This window comes from Anguilla anguilla, chromosome 6, assembly GCF_013347855.1.
Source record: "Anguilla anguilla isolate fAngAng1 chromosome 6, fAngAng1.pri, whole genome shotgun sequence".
NCBI classification, from domain to species: Eukaryota; Metazoa; Chordata; class Actinopteri; order Anguilliformes; family Anguillidae; genus Anguilla; species Anguilla anguilla.
This window is the reverse complement of record NC_049206.1, coordinates 28,687,763-28,711,818: the sequence shown is the minus strand read 5'-3', so window position 1 is coordinate 28,711,818 and position 24,056 is coordinate 28,687,763. Positions and strand designations below refer to the sequence as shown.

At 48.8% G+C, this 24,056-nt stretch overlaps 1 protein-coding gene across 4 annotated transcripts in view; it reads left to right on the top strand.

Annotated features, from left to right (window-relative positions):
- Positions 1-24,056, top strand: part of nhsl1b (NHS-like 1b) — a 153,235-nt gene that overhangs the window by 60,636 nt on the left and 68,543 nt on the right. Inside the window, exon 1 of one of the 4 annotated variants that reach the window (XM_035422152.1) lies at positions 6,343-7,262. The exons of 2 other annotated variants lie outside the window; for them this stretch is intronic. In XM_035422152.1, coding sequence (XP_035278043.1) covers positions 7,061-7,262 — 202 coding nt within the window. In that variant the 5' untranslated portion in view covers positions 6,343-7,060. Of the gene's footprint in view, positions 1-6,342; positions 7,263-18,317; positions 18,532-24,056 lie in introns of those variants that run through there. One more of the 4 variants, XM_035422155.1, reaches the window with a different exon arrangement.

Below are 24,056 nucleotides of genomic sequence, written 5' to 3'. Positions count from 1 at the left end.
TTCCTCCAGGTCTGGTTTTGTATGCATTGAGGTCAGCTTTGAATAGGAAGGTCTCTCCAGTTTCAGTTATAATTCTGCCACGCCCTGTTATAATCTTTAGTCAGTCTGTGGAAAGAGGTTTTTTGAAAAATCTTCGTATAAAATAGCTTCTTTTATTTTAATACATATTGGATTAGTTTAGTTCTGTGTGTTTGTTTATTGTAATGAAAAAAATGAGCTGTGGTTTACAATGATTGAAAACAGATTAGTTTTTTTTTTTTTGTTAAATAGTATTTGTGACTCGTATAACAGGCATAGCAGGTCATGTGTGTGATGCCTCTGCGGGTACTTGTTTTGTGTAACCAGCTTGCCTACCGTACATAGATAATACACCCTTACATGTGAGGGCTGGTCAGGTTACCTGACGACAACACGCATCAGCTCTCTACACCAGCCCAGTGTCACACAGCACACCTGCAGCTCAGGTAGTCATTCTACACCAGGCCAGTGTCACACAGCACACCTGCAGCTCAGGTAATGATTTTACACCAGCCCAGTGTCACACAGCACACCTGCAGCTCAGGTAGTCATTCTACACCAGCCCAGTGTCACACAGCACACCTGCAGCTCAGGTAGTCATTCTACACCAGCCCAGTGTCACACAGCACACCTGCAGCTCAGGTAGTCATTCTACACCAGCCCAGTGTCACACAGCACATCTATAGCTCCGGTAGTCATTCTACACCAGCCCAGTGTTATACAGCACACCTACAGCTCAGGTAGTCATTCTACACCAGCCCAGTGTCACACAGCACACCTGCAGCTCAGGTAGTCATTCTACACCAGCCCAGTGTCACACAGCACACCTATAGCCCCGGTAGTCATTCAGAATGTCTCTGTCCTGTCTATTTTTCAGCACCATGAAATCATGTGCTTTTTCCTTTATTTCGCAATTGACGTATTTAGCAGTAAATCAGGGAAGTACCCCTTTATGTGTGCTCAAATAAAACTGCCTTTTAAACTTGGGGCTGGATCCCTTGGTGAAATATTATAACCTCCCCTGAGGTTTGTCTGTGTGTGAACCTCTGTTGAGCTCTCCTGTGGAATCCCAACTCTGAACTTTTTCCCATCTGATCCGGAGCAGCTGTTCCCCTCTCCCGCTTTATCTGTGGAATGTTCCGGGAGCTCAGAGGATCCTCCGCAGCAGCATCAACACGATTGACCTCACAGCCCAACACATGGCTGACCTTACAGCCCAACACACGGCTGACCTTACAGCCCAACACAATCTGACCTCACAGCCCAGCACACGGCTGACCTCACAGCCCAACACACGGCTGACCTCACAGCCCAACACATGGCTGACCTTACAGCTAAACACATGGCTGACCTTACTGCCCAACACACGGCTGACCTCACAGCCCAACACATGGCTGACCTTACAGCTAAACACATGGCTGACCTTACAGCCGAACACACGGCTGACCTTACAGCCCAACACACGGCTGACCTCACAGCTAAACACATGGCTGACCTTACAGCCCAACACACGGCTGACCTCACAGCCGAACACACGGCTGACCTCACAGCCCAACACACGGCTGACCTCACAGCCCAACACACGGCTGACCTCACAGCCCAACACACGGCTGACCTCACAGCCCAACACACGGGTGACCTCACAGCCCAACACACGGCTGACCTCACAGCCCAACACACGGCTGACCTTACAGCCCAACACACGGCTGACCTCACAGCCCAACACACGGCTGACCTTACAGACGAACACACGGCTGACCTCACAGCCCAACACACGGCTGCCATCGCTGTGGCAGTTCATTTCCTAACCTTAAGGGAGATGCACTGTGTGTGTGTTAACTTCAGACTCATTTTCTGCATGTAGGCATGTGGATTTTCAGTTGACAAAGTTTAATAAAAATTTTTTTTTTTTAAATCAAGTAAAATGAGTCATGGTTGAGAGATGTTATTTTATAGGCATTTGTTATAATGTTATAATGTACCATCCAGTTAATCTGTAGTTTACAGCAGATCTAAATAAACAAATGTGTCCCGGCTATGAGAATGTTGGAGAGGTTATGAAATCTGCTCCCATTCTGTTTGACTGGGTTTTTTCTGCATGTCACTATGTGCAGTTACCCTGCGGCACTCCTTCTGCACTGTCTCTTTGAGTAAGATGATGATGGTTTATTTTGATGAAAGTGATGATGGTTTATTGTGATGAAAGTGCTGATCGTTTATTTTGTTGTTTGACTTCAAAATAATAATAATTATAGCCCAGTCTCTAATGAGTCTTGTGAAAGAGAACCTGCCAGGCTCATGCCAGATGCTCCTCTGCAAATTATTCAGTTGTGTGAAATGGATACCATTGATTTTGCAGTTTCTGGATCAGTGCTAAATGCCCTAAGCCCTTTGCAGTGATTTGTGTGTGTGTGTGTGTGTGTGAGAGAGAGAGAGAGAGTGTGTGTGTGTGTGTGTGTGTGTGTGTGTGTGTGTTTGGAAGGGGGTGTGGAGCCCACACTGAGACCACACTGACGTGAGCTGACTTTCACTCGTACCTTAGACCCCTCCCACCACCCCTCACCCTCACGACAGCTGACGGCGCTCTCAGAAAACCAAGCTTCTGGTGTCCCTGATGGAAGATGAGCACGGCTGTGACTGACACTTCAGAGAGCCCGACGTAGCCTAGCGCGCCGCAGTGCCACTCTCCCTCCTGACTCTGTGTCATTTAAGCCCATCTGTGGCCCTTGGCCCTTTACTCAGCAGGGAACTCCTCATGGCTTCCCCACTGGTGGGCGGTGAGCATTCGGTTGTAAATGCCTGCCTTGCATCGCCATGGTGGGTGTTACCCATTGGTCGTGGTTGAGGCAGTTTTTACCCCATTCATCCTAAGGCACTTTGAGATCATGAAAATCACCATGAGTGCAATTTGCTATTATTCTTTATTTTTATTATTTTATATTAATGCACAGTCCTCTTCTCTTGGTCTGTAGAATGAGAAGCTAGTGAACTATTAAGTGCTCTCTGTAAGCAAGACAGCTGATGCTCAGCCTCAAGTCACACTCAGTGATCATAACATGAACACTGTACAGATCCTGCGTGCTGCTAACCAGTCACTACCAGGCCTCACGTATCATTGAGATGCATACTGTATACTAAACACATTGCATTATATGCTAATGAATGCACTGCGTGTTTTGGGTAAAATCACTGTGCCCTGATACCCAGCTCTTCAGCTCTGCACTGAAGTGGCCTCTTCAGTTGTTAATGTCGTCTGAATGACAGTAGGACCAGGCTCGTTTTACTCTGAGGGACAAAAGTCCCGTGCCCTGGGATTTCTGTATTTCAAACATGCATTTGAAATGTATTCACGCGTGTGTATTTCTTGTTTACTTTTTGCATGCTTAATACATTTGTGCCACTTGGAAAGTAACCCTAAACCTCCGCCATTTTGATTGTAGTTTATAGATGTGTTTATCTGAGAGGCGTTTCGTTGCGACATGCATTTTAATGTATCCTTGTCTGCACCCTGTTAGAAGCTTTTTGCATTGTTTACTTTTTGCATGCTTAATACATTTGTGCCACTTGGAAAGTAACCCTAAACCTCCGCCATTTTGATTGTAGTTTATAGATGTGTTTATCTGAGAGGCGTTTCGTTGCGACATGCATTTTAATGTATCCTTGTCTGCACCCTGTTAGAAGCTATTAATCTGCGCGCTGAGCAGCCTCTTCAATTAATTATTTATGTCTCATGACTGACAGCCGGGACGGCCTCTCTCTACGCCGCGAGGGATAAATGTTCCGACGCTCGGCGGGATCGCGGCGTTGGCGGCTTAAACCGATACGGGGTTGAGGGGGTGTCCGAGCAGGAGAGGTGTGGGGAAAGTGGGGTGTCAGCGGCTGGGGCGAGGTTTTGTATATCCACAGCTTATTGTGCGCTGAGGTAACACCCATTCAGAGTGCGGAACATATCCTCCCGTTTCATTTCGAGCGGACAATATCAAAGCCGTCCAAGATCCATGGAAGTACACCGTGTCACACGTTAGCCAACGAATAATTAGCACTGAGTGATGAATAATTACTCATTAGCCCCAAACATTGCCCCCGAACATAGTTTCAAGCCCTATATGTGATTATGGGGAATTTTACGACTTTCTCGACACAATGGCGTGCTAATTTGTCCTTTTGATTACTCAAGTGCTCTTTTCTTTTGGGGGGCGGGGGCGTATTGCCTAAAGCTTGTTTTGCTGGGATATGCGAATAAGCATCCAACAGCTATCCATCTTCTGTCCTATAATTATCATTCTTCAGTAGGCAGACATAGTTTGATAAATGTTTTTTTTTTTAGCTGTTCTGGGAAGCGAAGGCATGAAAAGGAAGCTAGGCTGCATGTTAGAAGTCATGGCCTAAGATTACTAATCATTTCGCCTTACGCCTGTAGCCTGTAGTCTCTCGTGTGCACTGCACTCCAGGGTTAATAGGAAGACAAAAATAAAATATGACGTGCTAAATGAAGTTAACCATCTCTTACGCTTGACATTTAATAAATAGGAATACACTACATGTGAAAGTACATAAAAAACCTATATGCCACAAATGCACATGCAGACACATAATGTGATCTTAGCCGTTATTTACTGATTCATTTTTGTATATTGGTGACACCTTGTAGTTTTCATTAGACAAAAAAAAAAATCTAGATTTTCCGATGATACTTTTTGTCTGCTTAAGCATCTGCTGGCGGGTACTCATTTCCTGGAGTGAACGGTCCCACCCTGACTCATGAATCGTTTGTAGTTGCGCTCTTGTAACTTGAACAATCGCTGTGTCTTTGCGGTTCGTAAACCCGATCACTCACATAAAGCATGCGGGAAAGTTTGTCAGTCCTGGCCATTGTCAAGCATGTTATGAAAGTATGCGATTTCTTTCTTTTATCTTTTAATCCAACTGCTGTTAACATAGTCTGAGCTGAACCGATTCACTGTGTCTGAATGACTGAACTCTTAGTGCAAACATACTTGATGCGAAATGATAATGATTAACCAGTCTTGTCTGAGAATGTAGTCATTTTCCTCTAAATTAAACAGGGCATTCTCCAACGACATCGTCCTTTTTCGCAGTTCACGTTGTCAGTGTGTCGGTGCTGTTATTTTTTCTCTAAACTTAACTAAGGAAATAGATTGTCAGGATAATGCAGTATGATAGTAAACAAGCCTATTAAGCCTGGGTGTCTTTGAAAGCCTGTCCTGCAAAGGGTATCCCACAATCCTCCTCTGGGGGACAACGGGAGATCAGTTACACCGCAGCAGCGCATAGGCTGCGGTGGAGAGGAACGTCCTCATCCTGCCGCCTGGTTTGCCCGTGCGACAGAGGGTTTCCCCTTTCTCAAATCAAAACCCCCCCCTCCCGACCCCTCCGTGCGGTCCCATGCCTACTCTCCAGGAATCCCCCTGGTTTAAGCTGGAGAGATTAGCGCGCTTCGCCTATTTCTGTCCCCGCTGCAGCCCGTGCAGTACGCGCCCCGCTCTTAGCCAGATTAGCGGTCTGGAGAGGGCTTTGGGGTCTGCCGCGAGTGCGCTCAGCTGACAGGGCTGGGCGTCACCGGCAAGGTAAACTCAAAACGCTGGCTGCCTCTCTCTCTCTCTCTCTCTCTCTCTCTCTCTCTGTGTTTCAGGCTCTCTTTCTCTCGTCCCCCTCCCTCCGTCTCTCCCTCCGTTCTATGCAAAGCTCGCGTTTTTGTTTGCCCTGGCATGCCTTGTTGCGCTTGCCGGGGTTAGCAGGGAACGCTCTGGGGGAGAAGAGCCGATTGGCCGGGCCGGGCCGGGGGGGGCGGGGCACGCGGCACACCCAGGTTGTGCAAGGGAGAGCCGCGGGGAGAGCACCTGCGGGGGAGGGGGAGGGGGAGGGGGAGGGGGGATGGGGAGGAGACTCGCGCTGGTTGCCATGCCTCTGGAGAGGGGAGGGAGGGAGGAAGGCGTCGTATTTCAGCGGAGGACTCGCCCATGGGTAATCCTAACCCCACAGCCCTGCGCTCGGCTCCCCGTAGGTCTGGCTCTTCAGCGAGGAGTCCGCGATGTTAGCGAAGGGCAGGGACGCCACGGGACCCGCGCCCAGGACCGCCACCGCCGCCGCCCGCGCGCCCACGGGGGGGTGAAGGGTCGGCCGACTGCGCCCTGCGTGCGGATAAGCCGTCTTCCTGCACTTTTTTTCGACAACGCGCTTTGCATGCACCCGCATGCACCTTTGCTTCAGGACACACGGGAGGCAAGCGCACACACATCCACCCGCTCGCTCGCTCGCTCACTATCGCACGAAGACACAGGCGCACACACACACACACACACACACACACGCATACACACACACGCACACACTCAGTCTTGCAGGAGGAGACCGGTCTGACCGAAGGTGGACGGAGGCGGCAGGTGGGGCGGCCAGCCGAACCGGGCCAGAGCTCCACCTGACGCCCCGGCCGGCTCTCCCCGCTCCCGCGTCCCGTCTGAGACTTCAGCGCCGCTCGCGAGCGCGCCGGCCCGAACGCGCCCTGACCTTTGCTCTTTCGGCGTCTGAGCAGCACCTGGCGGGCGGGCGGGCGGTCGGGAGGGAAAAACAAGCACGTGGTCTGTTGTTGAGAAGCGTCCGAGGAGCTCTGCTGCGTTTTCCTGAGCAGGAAGGAGGATTCCCTGCTCGGCTCTGAGGAACAGGTTGACTGAGCCCAAACTGAAGGGGAGCAGCGGGGACTTTATCACGGCTTTTCTGAGAAAACTTTGCACGGAGTCTGTGCGGTGGAAGAGGCACGGCAGTGGAAGCCCAGTCGTATGGGGGGAAGAAAGCTCTTCCCCTCTGTTTCCCTCAGTGATTCATAGACAAGGGGGTCCTCGGAGAAGGAAGATTTTCGCGTGATTCTTTCGCCCCCCTCCCCCCCCGGACGGGGATAACTTTCCTGGCCGAATTGCGGCGACTTCTGTTTCTTTGAGGGGGTACGCGAGCGGAACGCCGCCTCCGTCTTGGGGACCGCTTTTCGGTACTGACCACCACCCCCCCCCCCCTCGCCGGGAGGAGGATGAGGAGGGAGCGGACCTCCGGATCGTTCCGGAGGGACGGCAGGGAGAAGGCGCCCTCCATACCCCGGGCGCTCAGCTGGCTGGGCCTCTCCACGCTCACCCGCCAGACGCGGCGCATCTTCCGCAGCCAGGGAGAGCTGGTCGCCGGGCGACCGGGGCAGGACGACGACGACTGGGTCTACGTGCCCCAGCACCGCAGAGGTGAGACCGGCACCGCGTCGGTCACCGCCGTGGGTGGCTCCTGCCTGCCCTTTTGGCCGCAAAGGGTGGAGGCCTGCGTCACGTGATGAGTCCCTCCCTGCCCAATTCGTCTGATTGTTCCGTGAGCATTTCCGATGCAAAATCCGTCATCCGCTTTTGAGATCGTATGTAAATGCCGTGCTTTTTGTGTGCATCGTGAGCGTAGATTTTATTACAGACCCGCCATACTCTGGTCTCTGTTCTCAACGTATTGTGCAAGCCAGAACATTCCATTTTGAAGTGTTTTCTGAAAAGGAATTAATAAACATAACTGTATGCGGTGGTAGTGGACATTCGAGAGCGCTGGAAGCTCCTGTAAGCAACCAGAACTTTCCGTAGTTAAGGAACGCGAACGCAGGAGGTGACCAACTAGTTTGTCTGTAAAATCAACGGGACTCTCCCGGATGGATGGAACCTGTGTGTGCCAGACCTGGTTTAAGCACCAGAGGCTTCTTTCATACCGTTTTATGTTTTTGACAGCGTTGTGTCTTGAACATTCTCAGGTGTCTGTGCGTAGAGCGTTACAGTGTTTCAGATTTGTGTTTAACCCAGTTTTGGTCAGGTGAGATGCGGGAAGATTGAGCTCTCTGTACCCCTGCACAGCCATGAGGTTCTGGTTGTTTTTAACTTGCATGCGCGCTTGTTTCCTGCAGCAAAAGTTAATGACTAACAATTACAGAGGCTACGGTGCTTTTGTGCGGCAATGAATGCTGTTAAGCAGTGAATGACTTCCCTTGCCTGTTATTTTCCTTTCTGCGAGTTGCAAGTCATAATCAGAGGAAATTAGCATCTCTCGGGGAGGCTAACTGCCAGCTGAGTCGCATAGCGAGGCGGCGCAGGTGAATGAGGACAAATGTGTAATTATCTGAACCAGGGGGGAAACCGGTCAGCAGTCAGTGTCTGTGGCAAAGTGCAGTTTCCCTGTGATCCAGCCCATCAAGGTTTCCCTCGGTTTCCGCCCCTTGTAAACAAAAAAAAGCAGGCGTCTGCTTTCTGAGGACCGTCTGTGCTTTGCATGTTCATATGGAAACTAGTCAGACCGTCCCTATTTCATGGTAGAGGAGGGATATGCTTTGGTACTTTTCGGGAGTATCGTGGTTTATTGTCCCTAAGCCTACCCCTATCCTATGGACCGTCCTGAAAGCACCAGGAAGCAATTTGTTTACGCGAAGGGAAAAGTAGGCCATGTCCTTTTATTGCCGGCCGTTCCCGTGTACGTGTCCGTCTCACAGGGGCCATTGTGTGTGGCTGAGTCAGGGCATTGTGACAGGAGGTGGGCGGGGGATATCGCAGAGGGTGTGAAAGTGTCCCACTAAAGGAGGGGGTGAGTCATCTTATCAGCTGCGCTGCCTGTGATGTAAGGTGTGCTGTTAGCAACCTACGCTAAGTACTCTGTATCAATCCACGCTAACGGATCTGTAGAAACCTATGCTAACGGCTGTGTAGCCACCTATGCTAGAAGCTGGGCTGCATGTACTGTCAGCAGCGCTGTTAGTTTTTAGTTATGAGTGCTAAAGGTTTTGTCGTAGGCTATGCTAACACCTGTATTGCTGCATGCATTCATAGCAGAGGCTTCACAGCCTGAACTTTCAGACAGACATAGCTGCCCTGCGTACAGTCAGCACTGCGCTATCAGTCAACTGCATCGGTCCACTGCATGGGTGACATAAAGGTCTTCTTAACCCAACGTAACATCTTCTGGGAAGCTGGGGAAAAATTGGGTTAGGCAGGGTTAGTGTCATAATGAAAATACGGGCACAATAAGCTGCCATTATCGGTGACATCATTGCTTATGGTGGATGACTGTAAATAAATGACTGTACATGAGTAAGTTATGGCCTTATTAAAGGGTGTGATGGGAGAGCAATATATTTGCACTGCAAAAAATTGCAAATGGCAATGACTATGCATGTTTACTTGCTTTATTTATTGTTTTCACTGTTCCATTATTGAGTTTCATATCATAGTTTTCCACTAACTGTTACTTTGAGAAGAATTTGAACTGTCAGCAGCTCAGAGAGAAAAACCCAACCAGTCACAACTACCTGAAAATAACTCATAAATTACAGGAGGCTTCACTCATTCTCCCAGTTCAGTAAGCCTTCTGCTTCATTTAAATAGCCAGATCTGCTGACACATGATACTGCAGCATGTGTAATGCAGTAAATTCCTATTTAGGATGTGAAGTATTACAGAGGATCAGCATTCTACTGTACACTAGCTACAGAGCAGTCTGTAACAGATTTCTGCAGAAAGCCTAGCCAGTGCCACCACAGTTGAGTACACAACCACTACACTACCACTTTCTGCTGAATTCTTTGATTGAAACAGAGCACTCTACTATTTCATTTCAGGTGGAGTAATATCTGTAACATTTAACAAAAAAGTTAATTTCCTGTAAATTGGAAAAAAAATTATTGAAAGAAGAAAAGGTAGCGTGCCACAGTAGAATAGCTAGTTTCCGAGAAAGATAGGCCTGTTCACAGCTCAGTGGGCCGCAGAACTGTATTGAGGCCCCACCCCTGTTTTGTCAATCAACTCTGGGCCCCCGACGAGCATGGAGTCTCCTGTCGGCTTCTGGGAACCTGAGCGGGGTTGTTATTTATTCATCGCACCTTTATGCTCAATAGCAGCGCGTGCGGTATGAGACTGCCCCCCGTGAACACGTCTGTTTTCCATCGTAATTCGAACCTCCCAAAAAACTGCTTTACCGGAACGCTGAACCTCAGGCGCGTTGGGGGTAAACGTGCCGAACATCGATACGGCAGCGCCCCCGGCTGTAGGAACGTCACATGACCGGGCTGCAGCTCCTGTGACCCGCGGCGTGCTCGCTCTGAAAAGGGCGGGTCACGCGCCGTGCTGCTTGTGCTCTAACGAGGCCGTGGTAACGCGAGACCCCGATCTGGAAAACGTTGCGTGACCCGCGGTGAAGGAACGCGGCCATCTTGTTTTGGTACCGCTGGGCGTCCTGCTGTGATGCTGGGAAGCTGAGCTGGACGTAGTGGATTTTTAGACACGAAATGTCAGGATTGCCATGCCCGGCGATGGCAGTGTCCTATAGCACCCCCAGGAGGATGACAGACCCTGCTTCCCAATGGCACGAGATGTTCTGCCCTCCTTTGATGCTGTTTTCTGAGGTAGAACCATTTAATGGGTGGAGCTACAATAAGCTGTCAGTCATTGACATGTTTGGGCCAATTAAATGCAACAGAACCCAATGTTCAGCTGAAGTCAGTTTGTTAACAATAAAATATGGTTGCTCTGCCTGTTTTTGGTTTAATGAAGCCACATTCCCCCATTCTCACTACGCTATGGACTGATATTTTAATCTTCTCGTTTTTATTTTAATTCTAATTTTTGCATAGCGTCCATGTTTGCAGTTTCGTTTTCCAGCAGGTTCCCCTGTGTAGACTGGATCCATTATCTGCAGGGGTTTCTTTTTTCCTCTGTTTGTTTCCTCTTGATGAAAGGTGCTGGGTATTTTTGCTGAGGAGGGGAAATCCTAGCCTTCTGAATTTCCGGCTGTTGTACGTGTTCCCTCGTTTCACAGCTCTGTCACGCTGCTGAGACGTGGCTCACACAATGGAGTCCTGCATCTGTTTCAATGGCTAATAGGATTTAGTCTCTCCAATGCGGCTTCAAGGCTTTCTGCTCTTGGTTTATTTCCTTCACTATCAAAATAATCCTCTGTTTTGAATATGTAAACATTTGAAACCTAAGGTGAATGACAGGAAGTGTCTGGTGAATAAGGCTTCTAACAGAGCGAGTAGTTATAGATTCTCCTGATATAACTAAATAGTGGGCCTAATGCCATAATTCCATATAAATAATGCCGCAGTTTTATGTGAACAATGCCGTAGTTTTTTTTTAGATGATCCTGATCACTAGGTTAGATGAGGACTGGGAACAATCCCTGCGAACTATATTTAATGTCGACAGAAATGCCATATTGAGTGGAAACCGCAACTGTCTCATCCGTGACATCCTCTGTGAAACGGTACCCCTCCCTTGTGGGCTGTGTGCTGGCCAACAGATGGTTATATCGCACCATTAATTTGTTCCAGCTCAGCTATTATGGCCGATTAGCATTTGTCATATCGCCCGTTCCCCACATGACACGGCTTGGATTCATATCCCCTGGACTGCTCTGCGTTTAGGAGGGGACATCATCGCTCTTATGCTCAAAGACGTGTCTGAAAACCAGTCCCAAATGCTCCGGGGGGGGCCACATTAAACGCCCGTCTGAAACTCCACTGCTCCGCAATTCGGTTTATATGTACAGGCCCTGCCGGACTTATAAAATTAGAAATTAAGATATATATGTCCCTCATGATGTTGCATCATGGGGAATAGGCTTAAGACATGGGCAGTTGAGAAAGGCACTGAACGGTAGCCGGTAGAAAATAGCGCTGGCACTTCCTTTGTGCGGCACGCAAATTAACTCAAAATACCGCGTTGTGCTTCGCCTGTGCTTAAATATATAACGTAATGATAGGCTGCAGCACGCTGTAGTAAACCTCAAGTTCTAATCTGGGTTGCTGGCTGAAAGGATGTTTGTACCGTTGCCTAGCAACGTGACCACTGATTGTAAAAGCAGTGCGTGCAGCGCTGTTGTGTTTTTCCTGTGGATAAGAAGAGCCTTAAATGCTGAAACCGAGCAGCAAGAGCGCCCGGTAGATTTGGACTGCGCCCTTATTGATTTGCTATCGTCTTTCTTTCAGTCCAGGTCCCACCCACTGTGGTAAACGTCTCTTTAATTCCTAATGTGGAACTGGCTTCAGTTTCGGTGATTAATTGGCTACATACACCTAAATGCCAGGCATCAGAGTCGAACATTTGTGACTCATTTGCTGTTCCTAACCTCCTATCTCCTCTGGGATAAGTCCTGGGTTCTGTCCAAGCGCGACAAAGAAAAGCTCCCAGTGTTCACCCATACTTTGAGATTTGCAAATCGGTGTTTGAATTTAACACCACCCACAAGGCCACGTTGCATCATAATCTTGGCTTCCGTGCCCCGCGGAGTTGGCAGAAAATAGGTTTCGCATATCCAAAAATGAAAAACTTAGAAAAGGCATGGTTTTTCAGCCAGGATGCCCTTTCTGTTTGGATATTTGTCAACAGTGTGTTCTAATCCCATATATAGTCCCGTTCGTGTGACGGGAGTGAGGGGAGGCCGACCGCATCGGTGTTGAACGCTGGTGCGTTTCAGGGGAGCTTCGCTCAGGCGAAGAGTCCTGAGTCTTTACTTCGTGGTCTGCAACACCAGTTCGCAGCTGCTGTCTCGCCTGAGCTGACTGAACGTTTGGACGGCATTACCCCACCGGCACCACTTGATGGCTGGAGCGAGCCGGTGAAGGGTGGATGTGTCTCTCGACCGTGAGAACGAATTCAAATCAGCGTGAGCGGACTGCGCCGCGCGGCCCCTGTTGAGAACAGACGGTTTCGATTGGTTCAGCCGACGACGAGGAGCACATGACTCGACTCGGCTGATCTTTCACCTGACTCCTAAGCCGCACGTGCACTTAAATTAAGGAATTCAAATGGTAAATTGGTTAAGTCAAGGCTGTGATTTGTTGAAACGGATACTTGTCTGCACAAAATGACAGCAGTAGACGCTATAGACATTCAGGACCAGGTTTAAGTAGCTGTGCAAATAGCCTGAAAGCACATCAGATGCTAAAATCCCACAGGGGGAAACTGCTGTGCCTTTTTAGCAACTGAATCTCTGTAGTGGAGATTCTGCTGCATTTGTCAAGGAATACATGTGTCAGCTGACCACTTCCGAAACTGCAGGTCTGTGTTAAAGCACAGTGATGCTTTTGGATGAGGTAAATCATGGGCTTTGTTAGCACAGTGTTGGCTTCAGTTGAAGATACGGGATGGGGGGAACCCTGTTCCTGGATAGTCTGTTTCGGGATTTCAGACCAACTTCTGCTTTTAATTACCTAATTGGCCCAATCGTTTATGTGAACTGACATTTGTTACATTTATTGATTTATTGAGTTTTTGGATGACAGCTGAAGGTTGTTCTTGTGTCCCTTTGTGTGTTTTATTATTTTTTTTTTTTTTTACTGTGGTTTGATTTATAGCCTAAGTGATGCGTTGTTGGTGTGTAAAGCTAATTAGCTAATTCAGCCAGGGTAATAGGTAGAAACAAAAATCCGGAACAGATATTGCCCTGGAATGGGGTTGCCCACTCCTGTGTAGAGCCGGGCCCCGTTCCCGCCGTCTCGCGCCGGCCGTGCAGCCCGCTCCTCTGCAGAGGCCCTCGCGCCGCGCTGGGCTCCGGAATCTTCTCCCTTCAGCCCTTCGCCCTACGCCGCCGCGCTCTGGCCGAGGCAGAGAGGCTTGGGTTTCGAGCGCGCCAAAGAAACCACAATTGCAGGAACCGGGAGCCGGCCCCCCGAGCCTCGCCGCAGGAAGGAGCTCGGCCAAGCGCGCGGCGCGAGCCGCCAGGCACAGGCGCCGGCCGCGAGGCGCAGCGAGAGGCAGCGCGGGCGTTCGAGGCGGTCCGGGTTATTTTCGGCGCTCGGTGTTGTTGTTGTTGTTTCTGCTGCTTGCTGCGCGTAAAGCCCTTCAGGCTAGGACTTACCTGCGCTATGTCCTGTGAGTACGACCTGCATGCTCTCAGTGGCTGTGGTTCAGCTGCAGTAATATGGAAAACTCTCGAAACTTTGTTCGTGTAAATCTCATTTCTTTCTTTCTTTCTTTCTTTCATTGTTTCTTTGTCTTTCTTTTTTCTCTGATGTCCATGTTGAAGTATAGAAGTGACAGTGTGCATCTGATTCTGATCAGCTGGCTTACTGCTAAACCCTGTACTCTGATAGTCTCTCTGGGGTATCCACTCTGTCAGTGCATTTCCATGGTCTTTAATATCCACATTCATTTTTGTTGGCAAGTTTCTTCAAATATGTGGCTTATGTTAGAAATGCTTGGACAGAAAACCTGCATATTACCTTACCTGTGTATTTACTTGGCAATGGTAACAATATCTTTCTCTTTTCTCTCCCTCTATGTCCTGCTGACAATGATGCTGACCCATATTCAGGTAAGTTGCGTATTCTCTACTCTATGTTTTAAAAAAAATATTTATCGGTGTAATATCAAAAAATCTATAAGAGCTGGTACATTTCCATAAGGTGGCCACAATCAAACTATCATAAGAGCATTTTAACTTTAATACGTGAAGGGGAAAAACCATTTGACTTCCTTCTTTTTCATTACATAATTCAACATCTCCATAACTCCGACAGTATTGGCTGACATTTTCTTATTTTAGAGCATCATGGAGGTAATCCCTAAATTCTGAGTTTGAGATAAATATGTAGAATGCAGGGGCTCATGCTGACATTGTGGCAACGTAATTGCCATGTTTTCCCCCAACCAAAGCCAGTGTCGGTTGATGAGGTTACTCATCTCATTTTGTGTGATGTGGGAGTTCATTACTCCAAGTTTGCAAACAGAATGACTCTTACTCTCTCTCTGCTGAAGACAGTGATTGTGCAACATGTTGGAACTCAATAAGTGTAAAATCCACTATCTGTCAACCATCATTGAGGTCATGCACTGTTTATGTATATCTGTGTGTGTGTAGATTAGTGTGTGTGTGTGCATGCACAGTGTGCTCGTGCGTGTCTACATACCGCCGTGACGTGACCCTCTCTTTGGGTGTCGTCCTGGTCATTAAACTGTGGGAGCTGCAGCCGACTGCTTCACAAAGCACCCTACTGGCCTTATGAACACTGACCCCATCTGGCTAAATTCAGACCTTCCATATATTGTAGTAGGCCAGCCAACAGTGTATATACATTTTATTTTCCTTACGTTTGTCCCTTTACAAAGCAGAATAGCGCATCATCTGAGACTGAGCTAAACATCCTTACAGAGACATGGAGTAAATGTACAGGGAGAACAGGAGGTGTAATTCTGGGTGTAAATTGGGTGTAATCCTACGACCTGTTTCCTGGGAGACAGCGAGGGGTCTGCCCAGCGCTTCAGTGTCACCCGCATGCTCATGCGCATACCCGCTCCAACGATGACAAGCCTATAATAGACAACATCTGCTGCTGGCATGCGCACAAGCACTCGCAACCTGTAACTGAGCTGGAATGAGCTGCTATGCAGTTGGCACATGGACTGACACCTGGAATGACACATACACACACACACCCAGACACACACACACTCAAACTCCCCTAGAAACACATACACACTCGTACATTCTCACAGCCCCCCTAGACACTCCTACACACTCACACCCCCCTAGACACATATACACACTCACACCCCCCAGACACACATGAACACTCATAAACACTCATACCCCCCTAGACACACACACAAACACACATACACACTCATACACGCTCATACCCCCCTAGACACACACACACACTCATAAACACTCACACCCCTGTAGACACACACAGACCAGCACACACACACACAGAAGCGCTCGCACCAGCACACACACGCACGCACACAAAACACACATGCAGACACACAGGTACTGACATTACTGCAGTTTATGTGGTGTTTAAGCTTTTAGTCAGTATTGATTTTTCCGCTCTCCCCTGTGGGTCCCCCCCCCCCCCCCCCCCCCCTCACCAAAGCCCCTGACCTGGGTGTGCTCTGCTGAACGGATTCCTGAGGACAGCGAAATACTCAGCACATTCGGGAACAGAATCTCCGAGCCCCCTTAAACTCAGAGGGGAAGAGACCAAGCAGCGCTGATTGCGATCAGCTGCTCATTTTCCAACAGATGGTCCTGCAATAACATACCCTTGCGGCTGTCTGTCCTCCACCCTCTGAGGAAGAAGAGGGTGAAAAGGCCCGTTGTTGAGTTAGCTGTAGCGTTTAGCCCCTCGAATGCTAAAGCAGGATGGCGGTCATCTCAACGCCCCGGTACCAGCAAACCGAACTGGTCGATCAGAAGAGTCTCTCCCCGACACCTGATAACTTTCACTAAAAAGGAACAAAGGACACTACCCGTCCTGACACTGGACTTCAGTGTAAAACCCAGTGTCCCTGAAGCCCGTTCGAAGGGGTTCCACTCACCCCGCGATCTCACTTTATCTGCTGGTGCCACCTGATGTTTACCTGGCTCCTCTCCAGCCCTGGTCCTGGAGAGCTGCTTGGTTTGCTGGGCTTTTCGTTGTTACTCAGTACTTATTTGAACGTTTAATTAAACAGTTTATTACATGCTAACTCACCTGACCCAGGTCCTTGGGTCCAAATTGGTTGCTGGTTTTCTGATGAAAGAAGTAACCAGTGTACCTTGTGGCTCTCCAGAACCAGGGTTGGAGAGTCCTTAGAACAGAGGCTTAGAGGACAGTATACTGGTTTCAGCGGCTTCACTGCTACTAAGTTTTAAGTTCCATTGAGACTAGTGGTAAATGGATTCTTTGAAACCATGTTCTAATAAAAGATCTGAAGGGAAAGATCAAGGTCTTTATTCATAATGTGTCTTAGAATAGGAGTGTTGATTCAGGAAGAGGACTCCTCCCCTGAGGTACTTTATGAAGGCCCAGATGTAGGAATGCGAGGTCCACTCTGCTCCACTTCGTGGCTGTAGTCTGAATGTGAAGGCCTCCCCCCGGCAGACTTGTTGGGATACACACTTCGCGCAGGACGTTTGGTCCTGGGAATTGACACGTCGCTGTTCGGAATTCTCGGGGTGGTCCCGATGCCGAATTCCTACACTCATTTGGTCGCGATCAGCTTTCCGACGACATGAGCAGCTGCGCGATGTGATGTCACTGCACAACGAGAGTGCTGTCGAAACCACAAACTGGAGTCCTGTCCTTTCCTCCTAGGCTCCTGCGTGTTGGAGTGGATCTCTGGTTCACCTCTCTCTGGTAGTTATTGTTGTTGGAGAGGCTCTTTGTTTACCCTGTCTTCAGTGGAGTTAGTGTTGTTGGAGATGGTTTCTGTTTAACGTCTCTCTAGTAGAACAGTGTCGTTTGAGGTGGTTGCAGGGTTAATAGTCATTAATAATAGAGATGTAATGAGCGTGTCCAACAGAAACAAGCTTGTTTGAAGTTAAAAGGGCTAAAGGCAGTCAATGGGCGGGGTACTTTATGGGCTGCAGATGGCTTATTCCATATTTCCACATCTACTGTTGTTTTGCTTGATGTGTGGTGTTGTCACTCAAGGCCACCATGAGTGGAAAAAGTAGCCTAGAAAATCTAGGCTACATCTCTGAAGTATTCCTTTGGTAACCTGATACACTTTGAGTCAAATCCAGGTCTTGCCAGACTGCTTTTTGATTAGTTATTTTGAGGTGTTCTGTTTGAGCAGCCTGTGCTGCTTTGTCTATTGGAGCGGTAGGTTGCCATGACAAGATAATTGCATTCCAGAACTGAACATGTTGAATCCTCTCAGGTCATATTGGATCTTATGAAAGTTTGAGACATGCTATAGTCTCAGAAAGACTTAGATATATTCAGACATGAGAGATGAGAACACATGATGATGAGACCAGGCAAATAAGCCCATTTTGGCTTGGGATTTTTGTTGAAAATCTGGAATGTTTGTGCGAGTGGGGAAACAACCCAAGCAATGGTGTGTAGGCATGAAAGCAAAAGTGCTGGAGACACCGCTAATAAAAATGTGTTTTGTTGTGAGCGAAGCCCTCCGATTTCTCTCAATGCTGCGCAGAGCAGGGATAACGGCTGCAGAAAAGGGCCCGGTGGTTCATTTCACAACAAACATTTGAGTTAGGGGTTTGAGGGGGGGATTAAGCGATTAAACTTTATCACCGGCCAATTGACAAGCGTATGTTGGCCCCCGTCCCTGGAACTGCTGACAGCCCAGTTCAGAACAATCACAGGCTGGGCCGGGCTGGGCTTGGCTGGGCCACACCATGCAGGGGGGTGGGGGGGGGCGGGGGGGGGGGGGAGCTTTGTACAAGAGTAGTGCTGGGATTCTTTCTCCCGCTCCCTTTTTTTTGGGAGGGGGGGGGGATTGTCAGCGGTGTGGACGAGGGAGAGAGCGATGGGATTGGGTAGCAGTTTCCTGTAGCTCACGAGCTGGCCGGCTGCCACCGCGAAAGAACGAGCAGGGAATGTGTGCATGCGTGTGTGTGAGTGTGTGTGTGTGTGTGTGCGCGCGTAAGAAGTAAAGTGTGGGACGAGCGGAGCTGCTGCGACCGGGTTCTGCGAGGACTCCACACCTCGGACGGCGTCTGTCGCGTTTTCGCTGGAGGGGGGAGCTATGTTCTGTCTGAAAGGTAGGAGCTGTGCGGAGCGTGTGAAGGTGCCTGTGACTGTGAGGGTTGTGCAGGGGGTTTAATAAGGAATAAGTTGCGCTTGTTCTGCATAATAAAAGAGGAACTTCATTAGGGGGGAGATTGGGGGGAAAGTTTTTGGAGACAAAGAGAAAAAGAATCAGATCTGCTCTCTGTCTCCTCTCTTCTCCTCTCCTCGTGTTTCCTTTGTTTTCCTGTAGGGAGGCACCGCTTCCCAGCGACCAAGAGAGAGCGAGGGGGAGAGGGAGAGAGGGAAAGGGAGGCTATCTGAAAAAGTTAGTGATCGTGCTGAAGTTGGGTCTGTGCCTCGTGAGGCATGAGATTCCTCCAGCTGTGTGTGTCAGGGGCGCGGGGGAGAGACAATGGGTCTGGTTTAGGAGGTGAGTTTCCTTTGCGGAGCTGGATATTTCGGCGTATGAGTTTCTGGGGGTGAAATATGTTGTGCAGACCTTCGCCGGGCAGTTTCATTGTCTCTCGCCGAGAGCTGCAGCAATTACTGTCTCCTCAAGTGGACGTCAGGGCTGCTGCGGCTTGAGGTTCCAACAGTTTTAACAGCCCAGGAAGGCTCCTGGTTCCTTCCTCATGCTGCACTCGCTGGTGTTTTGCGATTCCTCCGTTTGTGGTAAGACGTGGAAGGATATTGCCTGTTTCTCCCGGTTTGGTGTCGGGACTGCGGACTCGCTCAGTTTGTCACACGAACCAGATGTCGTACGAGGAGAACGCAACGTGAACGCAGAACTGCTGACTGTTTTTGTGCCGTATGCCTGGTTCAGATCAAAAAGCCATCAGCCAACAAGACAGTTTTAGGCCACTTTCGGGAAAAAAAACTTTATTGAATGGGAACTATGGAGTTCTAGAGCATGTTCAGGGTTGCTGTTTCCAAAATTCAAATTGTCAACAGTTTTTTTTTTTTTTTTCATGAAAACGTAGCATTCTTGTCACGGTTTTTGTCTGAAGTGGGCTTTGCTCTGGTGGGTTTAAGCTGGTTTGATCACATGTGTGTCAGGTGGCTGTGATGTTTATGCGTGCCCTCGGAGAACCTCCCTCCCCTGCCCTCCCCCCGTGGACTCTCAGCCCCGCCCCTTGCCTGCTCCAGGGACAACTGACTCTCACTTCAGCCGGCTTCTGAATAATCCCTAAGGGCAGGGATGGACAAAAATATATGAAATATACTAAGTTAAAAATGGTATGTCCAAAAAATATAAACAGGTTAACTACAATAAAAATGGCGCAAGCATGGGTTTTCACAGATATATTAACCATAAAATATATTGTTTTGCACGTATTGTCAGGCGCCAATTCTGGAGGGCCATAATGTCTGCTGGCTTTGAGCATGTTTGAGCATCAGTCGTTCATTAAAGTCCTTGATTCATGAAGAATCTGCACCTTGCTCTGAAAGCCTTACTTGGCTCTTGATTGAACTGAAAACAGGAATACCTGCAGACACTGTGACCATCAAGAACAGTGTCTGCAGGTATGACCCCTGACATATGAAATGCATATGCAGATGTTTAAAATACATGTACGGCATGTAAATGCATGAAATACATTCACATACATGTAGGCCTATCTGAAATACTGTCCTTCCCCTACACACAGTGGAAAATGTGCGTCTCCAGCATCACCTGATGCCAGACGTGGACGCTCTCATAATGTATTAGACTACCTTTATATCACATGGTTTTTGAGTGGAGCTCTGCGGGGAGAACTGTGCCAGTGTCAGTAATCAGTGCCAGTGTCAGTAGTGTCAACACCCATGCTCCCTCTCTTTCCCTGTGCTTCCAAACAGAGATGCATCCGTCATTGGGAACTGGGCCATTTCTGATAGCATCCCATTCAGCAGCATTCCATTTGCATTAAGACCAGGGAGCTAAATGCAGTCAGATCGTGGCAAACCATTTGACCATTACTGATTGAAGTATGGACTGTTGGGGTAAGGGTAGTTCACTTAGAGTGCTTGTTAACTGCCACTGCACTGACCCTTCTACTGGTCACGGCACTGGACGGGAGTAATTTGTACTTATTGTATAATTGTATAATAGTGGGCATCCAAAAGTAGTTGTTACTGTTGTTCTTTTCTCTAGGATAATTCTGCAAATGCTTTCGTTTCATGTTTATCACAGCCAATAATAATAGTAATAATAATAATGTTATTATTACTATTGGATGTTGTTGTTGATGATGTAAATCAGGACAATAAGGCAAGGGCAAAGGAAAACAAGATAGACACACTTCTTATTATTGATTATTTTCTATGTGCTGGTTTTTAGAAGCTGTGGCTTTGTGTGGATTTGACTGGGGAGGGTCATGACTGGGTTGGGTTATGTCTAGGGAAGGTCATGACTGGGTTGGGTCATGGGTGGGGAGGGTCATGGCTTGGGAGAGTTATGGCTGGGGGGGGGTCATGACTGAGGGTGTCAGTCAGGGAGGGTTGTTTGATATCTGCGTAGATGGGGAGAATCACTCAGTGATCTGGGTGCATGCACATTAAACAAGGCATTTTTCCTCTGTTTGTACGATGTGCACAAACAGAGGAAACCAAAGTTATGCATTTATTTTGAGGTAAAAAGGTAAAAAGGTCACCTAAGTTAATCTCTCGACTACTAGAAGCACCGCAGCGAGAGGATTAGTCTCGTTTTGTAGGCTGTCCGGGAATCCAGCGCGTCTGATACAGTCTTAGGCTTAACACACTGTGGTGTGCTGCATATTTCTTGCAGCTTTACACTTGAGAAGGCTGGGATGAGTGTTATGGAGAAGTTTGCTAGTTTGTTGCAGTTTTTTGAGTGTGGGAGCGGGGGTTGTTCAGGGACAGCTTAGTGAAGTGGAAACAGGCTTTGTGCATTTGCTGGCGCTGGTTTTAATATGCGCATAACACTCTTCCTGTGGATCCCTTTGCTTGCACTTATTCGAATATCAGTCAACAAGTAGACTGCATTAGTCACATCCCCCCCCCCCAACTGCAAAGACTGCATAAAATCTGCAACCTGCTCCTGATGGTCCTCAGTAGAGAGTCCTGAGGGGACGTCGCGGTCAGCGGTACGGAGATGTGAGGCGTTCGCCCGCGCCTCAAAGCATTTAGCCAGGTTTAAAACCTGGGGTTTAGGACTGGAAAAGTGACGGTTTTCCTCCTGAACAAAGATTGGGCCCGCCCTTGCTCCTCAGCAGGGTCCAGCGCACACGGTGGAACATGGCTGCAGGTTTTCCCGCCGAGCGGAGGGCGGCATCGATGGCGGCAGCGAGCTCTCGTCTCCTCTCTCTCTCCCGCGAGGCCGCGTTTGGCCTCGTCGCCTGCTGCTAAAAGCTGCTCGTTAAGTGTAATTCTGAGATTTACCCAGAGGTCTCTGGGGGTTTAACCCCCCCCCCCCCCAAGCTTTTAACCAGCGGGAGACGCTCATTGTCTCTTTCCGCTGCCCTACCAAACCGCTGCAGCCCGCCAAATCACCTGCCCTGGCTCCTGTTGCCGTTACTTTCCGCAAGACGGTCTTCAGCTCCGTCTCTGCTACCACGTGGCCTTTTGTTTGTGGCTCAGCCTTTCTGAGAGCCTGCTTCAAAACAAAGTTTGTCTGAAGTGACGCAATGTTGCTAACAGTGGCCGAGCTGTAAGCTGAGCTGCGTTGCTCATTTCCCTCAGATTTGCACAGTCTGAAAATCGGCGATCTGGAGCGAGCAGCGTGCTCTGGAATGCTGCAGAGCTAGTGTAATCCCATGACTCTTAGCGCCAGAGCCCTGGCTATCATGACACACTGCTCCAGTTGGCACTGGGCCTTGCCCCCCTTTCGGGGTGCGTGGGTCTTTCAAAGGGCCTGTTTCAGATATAACCTTCTAAATTGATTTTTTGGAAAGCCCCAGCTAAGATTAGACAGAACTAGGCCTATCCCTTTCAGACCTTAGTGCTCTGTCTATTTTCTTGCGCACAGAACTGATTCTGAACCAGCATACTGTACTTGATGTGCAGGGACAGTGTTTGGCTGCACATGTGATGATGTGCAAATCGGCTTTTCAATAGTCATCTTCTTTCCCGTGGTTTCCTTCTACCGTTGTTTTATTCGTTTCACTGACCTCTAAAAATAAGCATTTCAATTGCTGAATGTGTAAATGTAAACTCATGAGAGTTTAGAACTGTAGGGTAAGACTGAATTGGAGAAGGGACCCCAGCTGAGAAAGTGCCATGGTAGGGATCGAACCACTCACCTGCATGGGGGGGGGGGGGATATCGTATTGTCTCATAATCAACTGCTCCACAGACTGCGGCGCATGCCTTGCCTCAGGATGATTTTTGAAGAAAAACACCCAGCTAAGTCTACGCTTGAGAAAGCTGCTAGCCAAACATAGCTTCTCCAAGGAGCTTCATGTGTTCATGTGAAATTGTGCAAACTACAGTGTCCCTGCTTGAGGGTAGAATGGCTTGGTGTGCCTTCCGCGGGGAAAGCACACCAAGCCATTCCGATTCCGATTTATGGAGAAGGCCTTAAGGCGCACATTCTGCAGAGCTTTTCCACCGCTCCAGTGGCAGTGTTAACTTACAGACAGGCCTGTTGTCCTCAGATGTTCACCCCTGTTCAGCTTCCTCTCTGTCCCAAACAGGGTTTCTGTCTGTGTCTGTGTATGTGTGTGTGTGTGTCTGCACGCGCGTGTGTGTGTGTGTCTGTGTGTGTCTGCGCGTGTGTGTGGTGTGTGTGTGTGTCTGTGCGTGTGTGTGGTATGTGTGTGTGTGTGTGTGTCTGAGGAAGGCAGTATTGCAGTATTGCGTCTGGCCCCCCTCTTGGCCCCGTGGTAGTCCTGATACCCGCCCTCCTGAATCTGTGGCGTCCTTCCGTCTTCATAGCTCTGAGATCCCCAGCTGTCAGGCGTGTGCTGGCACCCAGGCACTCATTCCTGGAATTCTCTACTTTAAAATGTAACAAATGTGTAGAGTAGGAGCCAGATTTCTTGCTGAGGCAGGAGGAGTCTTAAAAGTTGCAGGTCTTTGCTTTCGCATTTGGCTTTGGTGTAGCTTCCCTCACGGGCCAATTCTTGGCACCCGCTTTTATCTCCCTGCTTAGTCTATGTGTATTCAGAATTTGTACTTTGGTTATTGGTTCGCATTTTTAACACTTTAGTGTTGCACCTGAGATTGTCGTTAGCTAAGCCTAGCGCTGTTGTGGATGCACTTCTGTTTAAGTTTATTTTCTGGATGAGATTGTTGGCTAAATGAATGTAAAGCAGTGTAAGCGCAAAAGCTCCTGTGGCTCAGACCGGAGTTGCTCTTATCTCTCCTCCAGAGGAGAACTCACCGCTTAACCAGTGCTTCACAGGAATGTGGACATATCTCAATTCCAGTGCTCTCTCTCATACACTTTCTCTCTCCTTCTTTCTTGCCCTTTCTGTCTCTTTCTCCCTCCCTCCCTCTCTCTCTTTCTCCCTCCCTCCCCCTCTTTCTCTCTCTCTCACACACATACACACACACACACTCTTTCTACGGAGGAGAGTCTAGTAAGCAGCAGTAATCTTTCTCCTGTCACACCTAT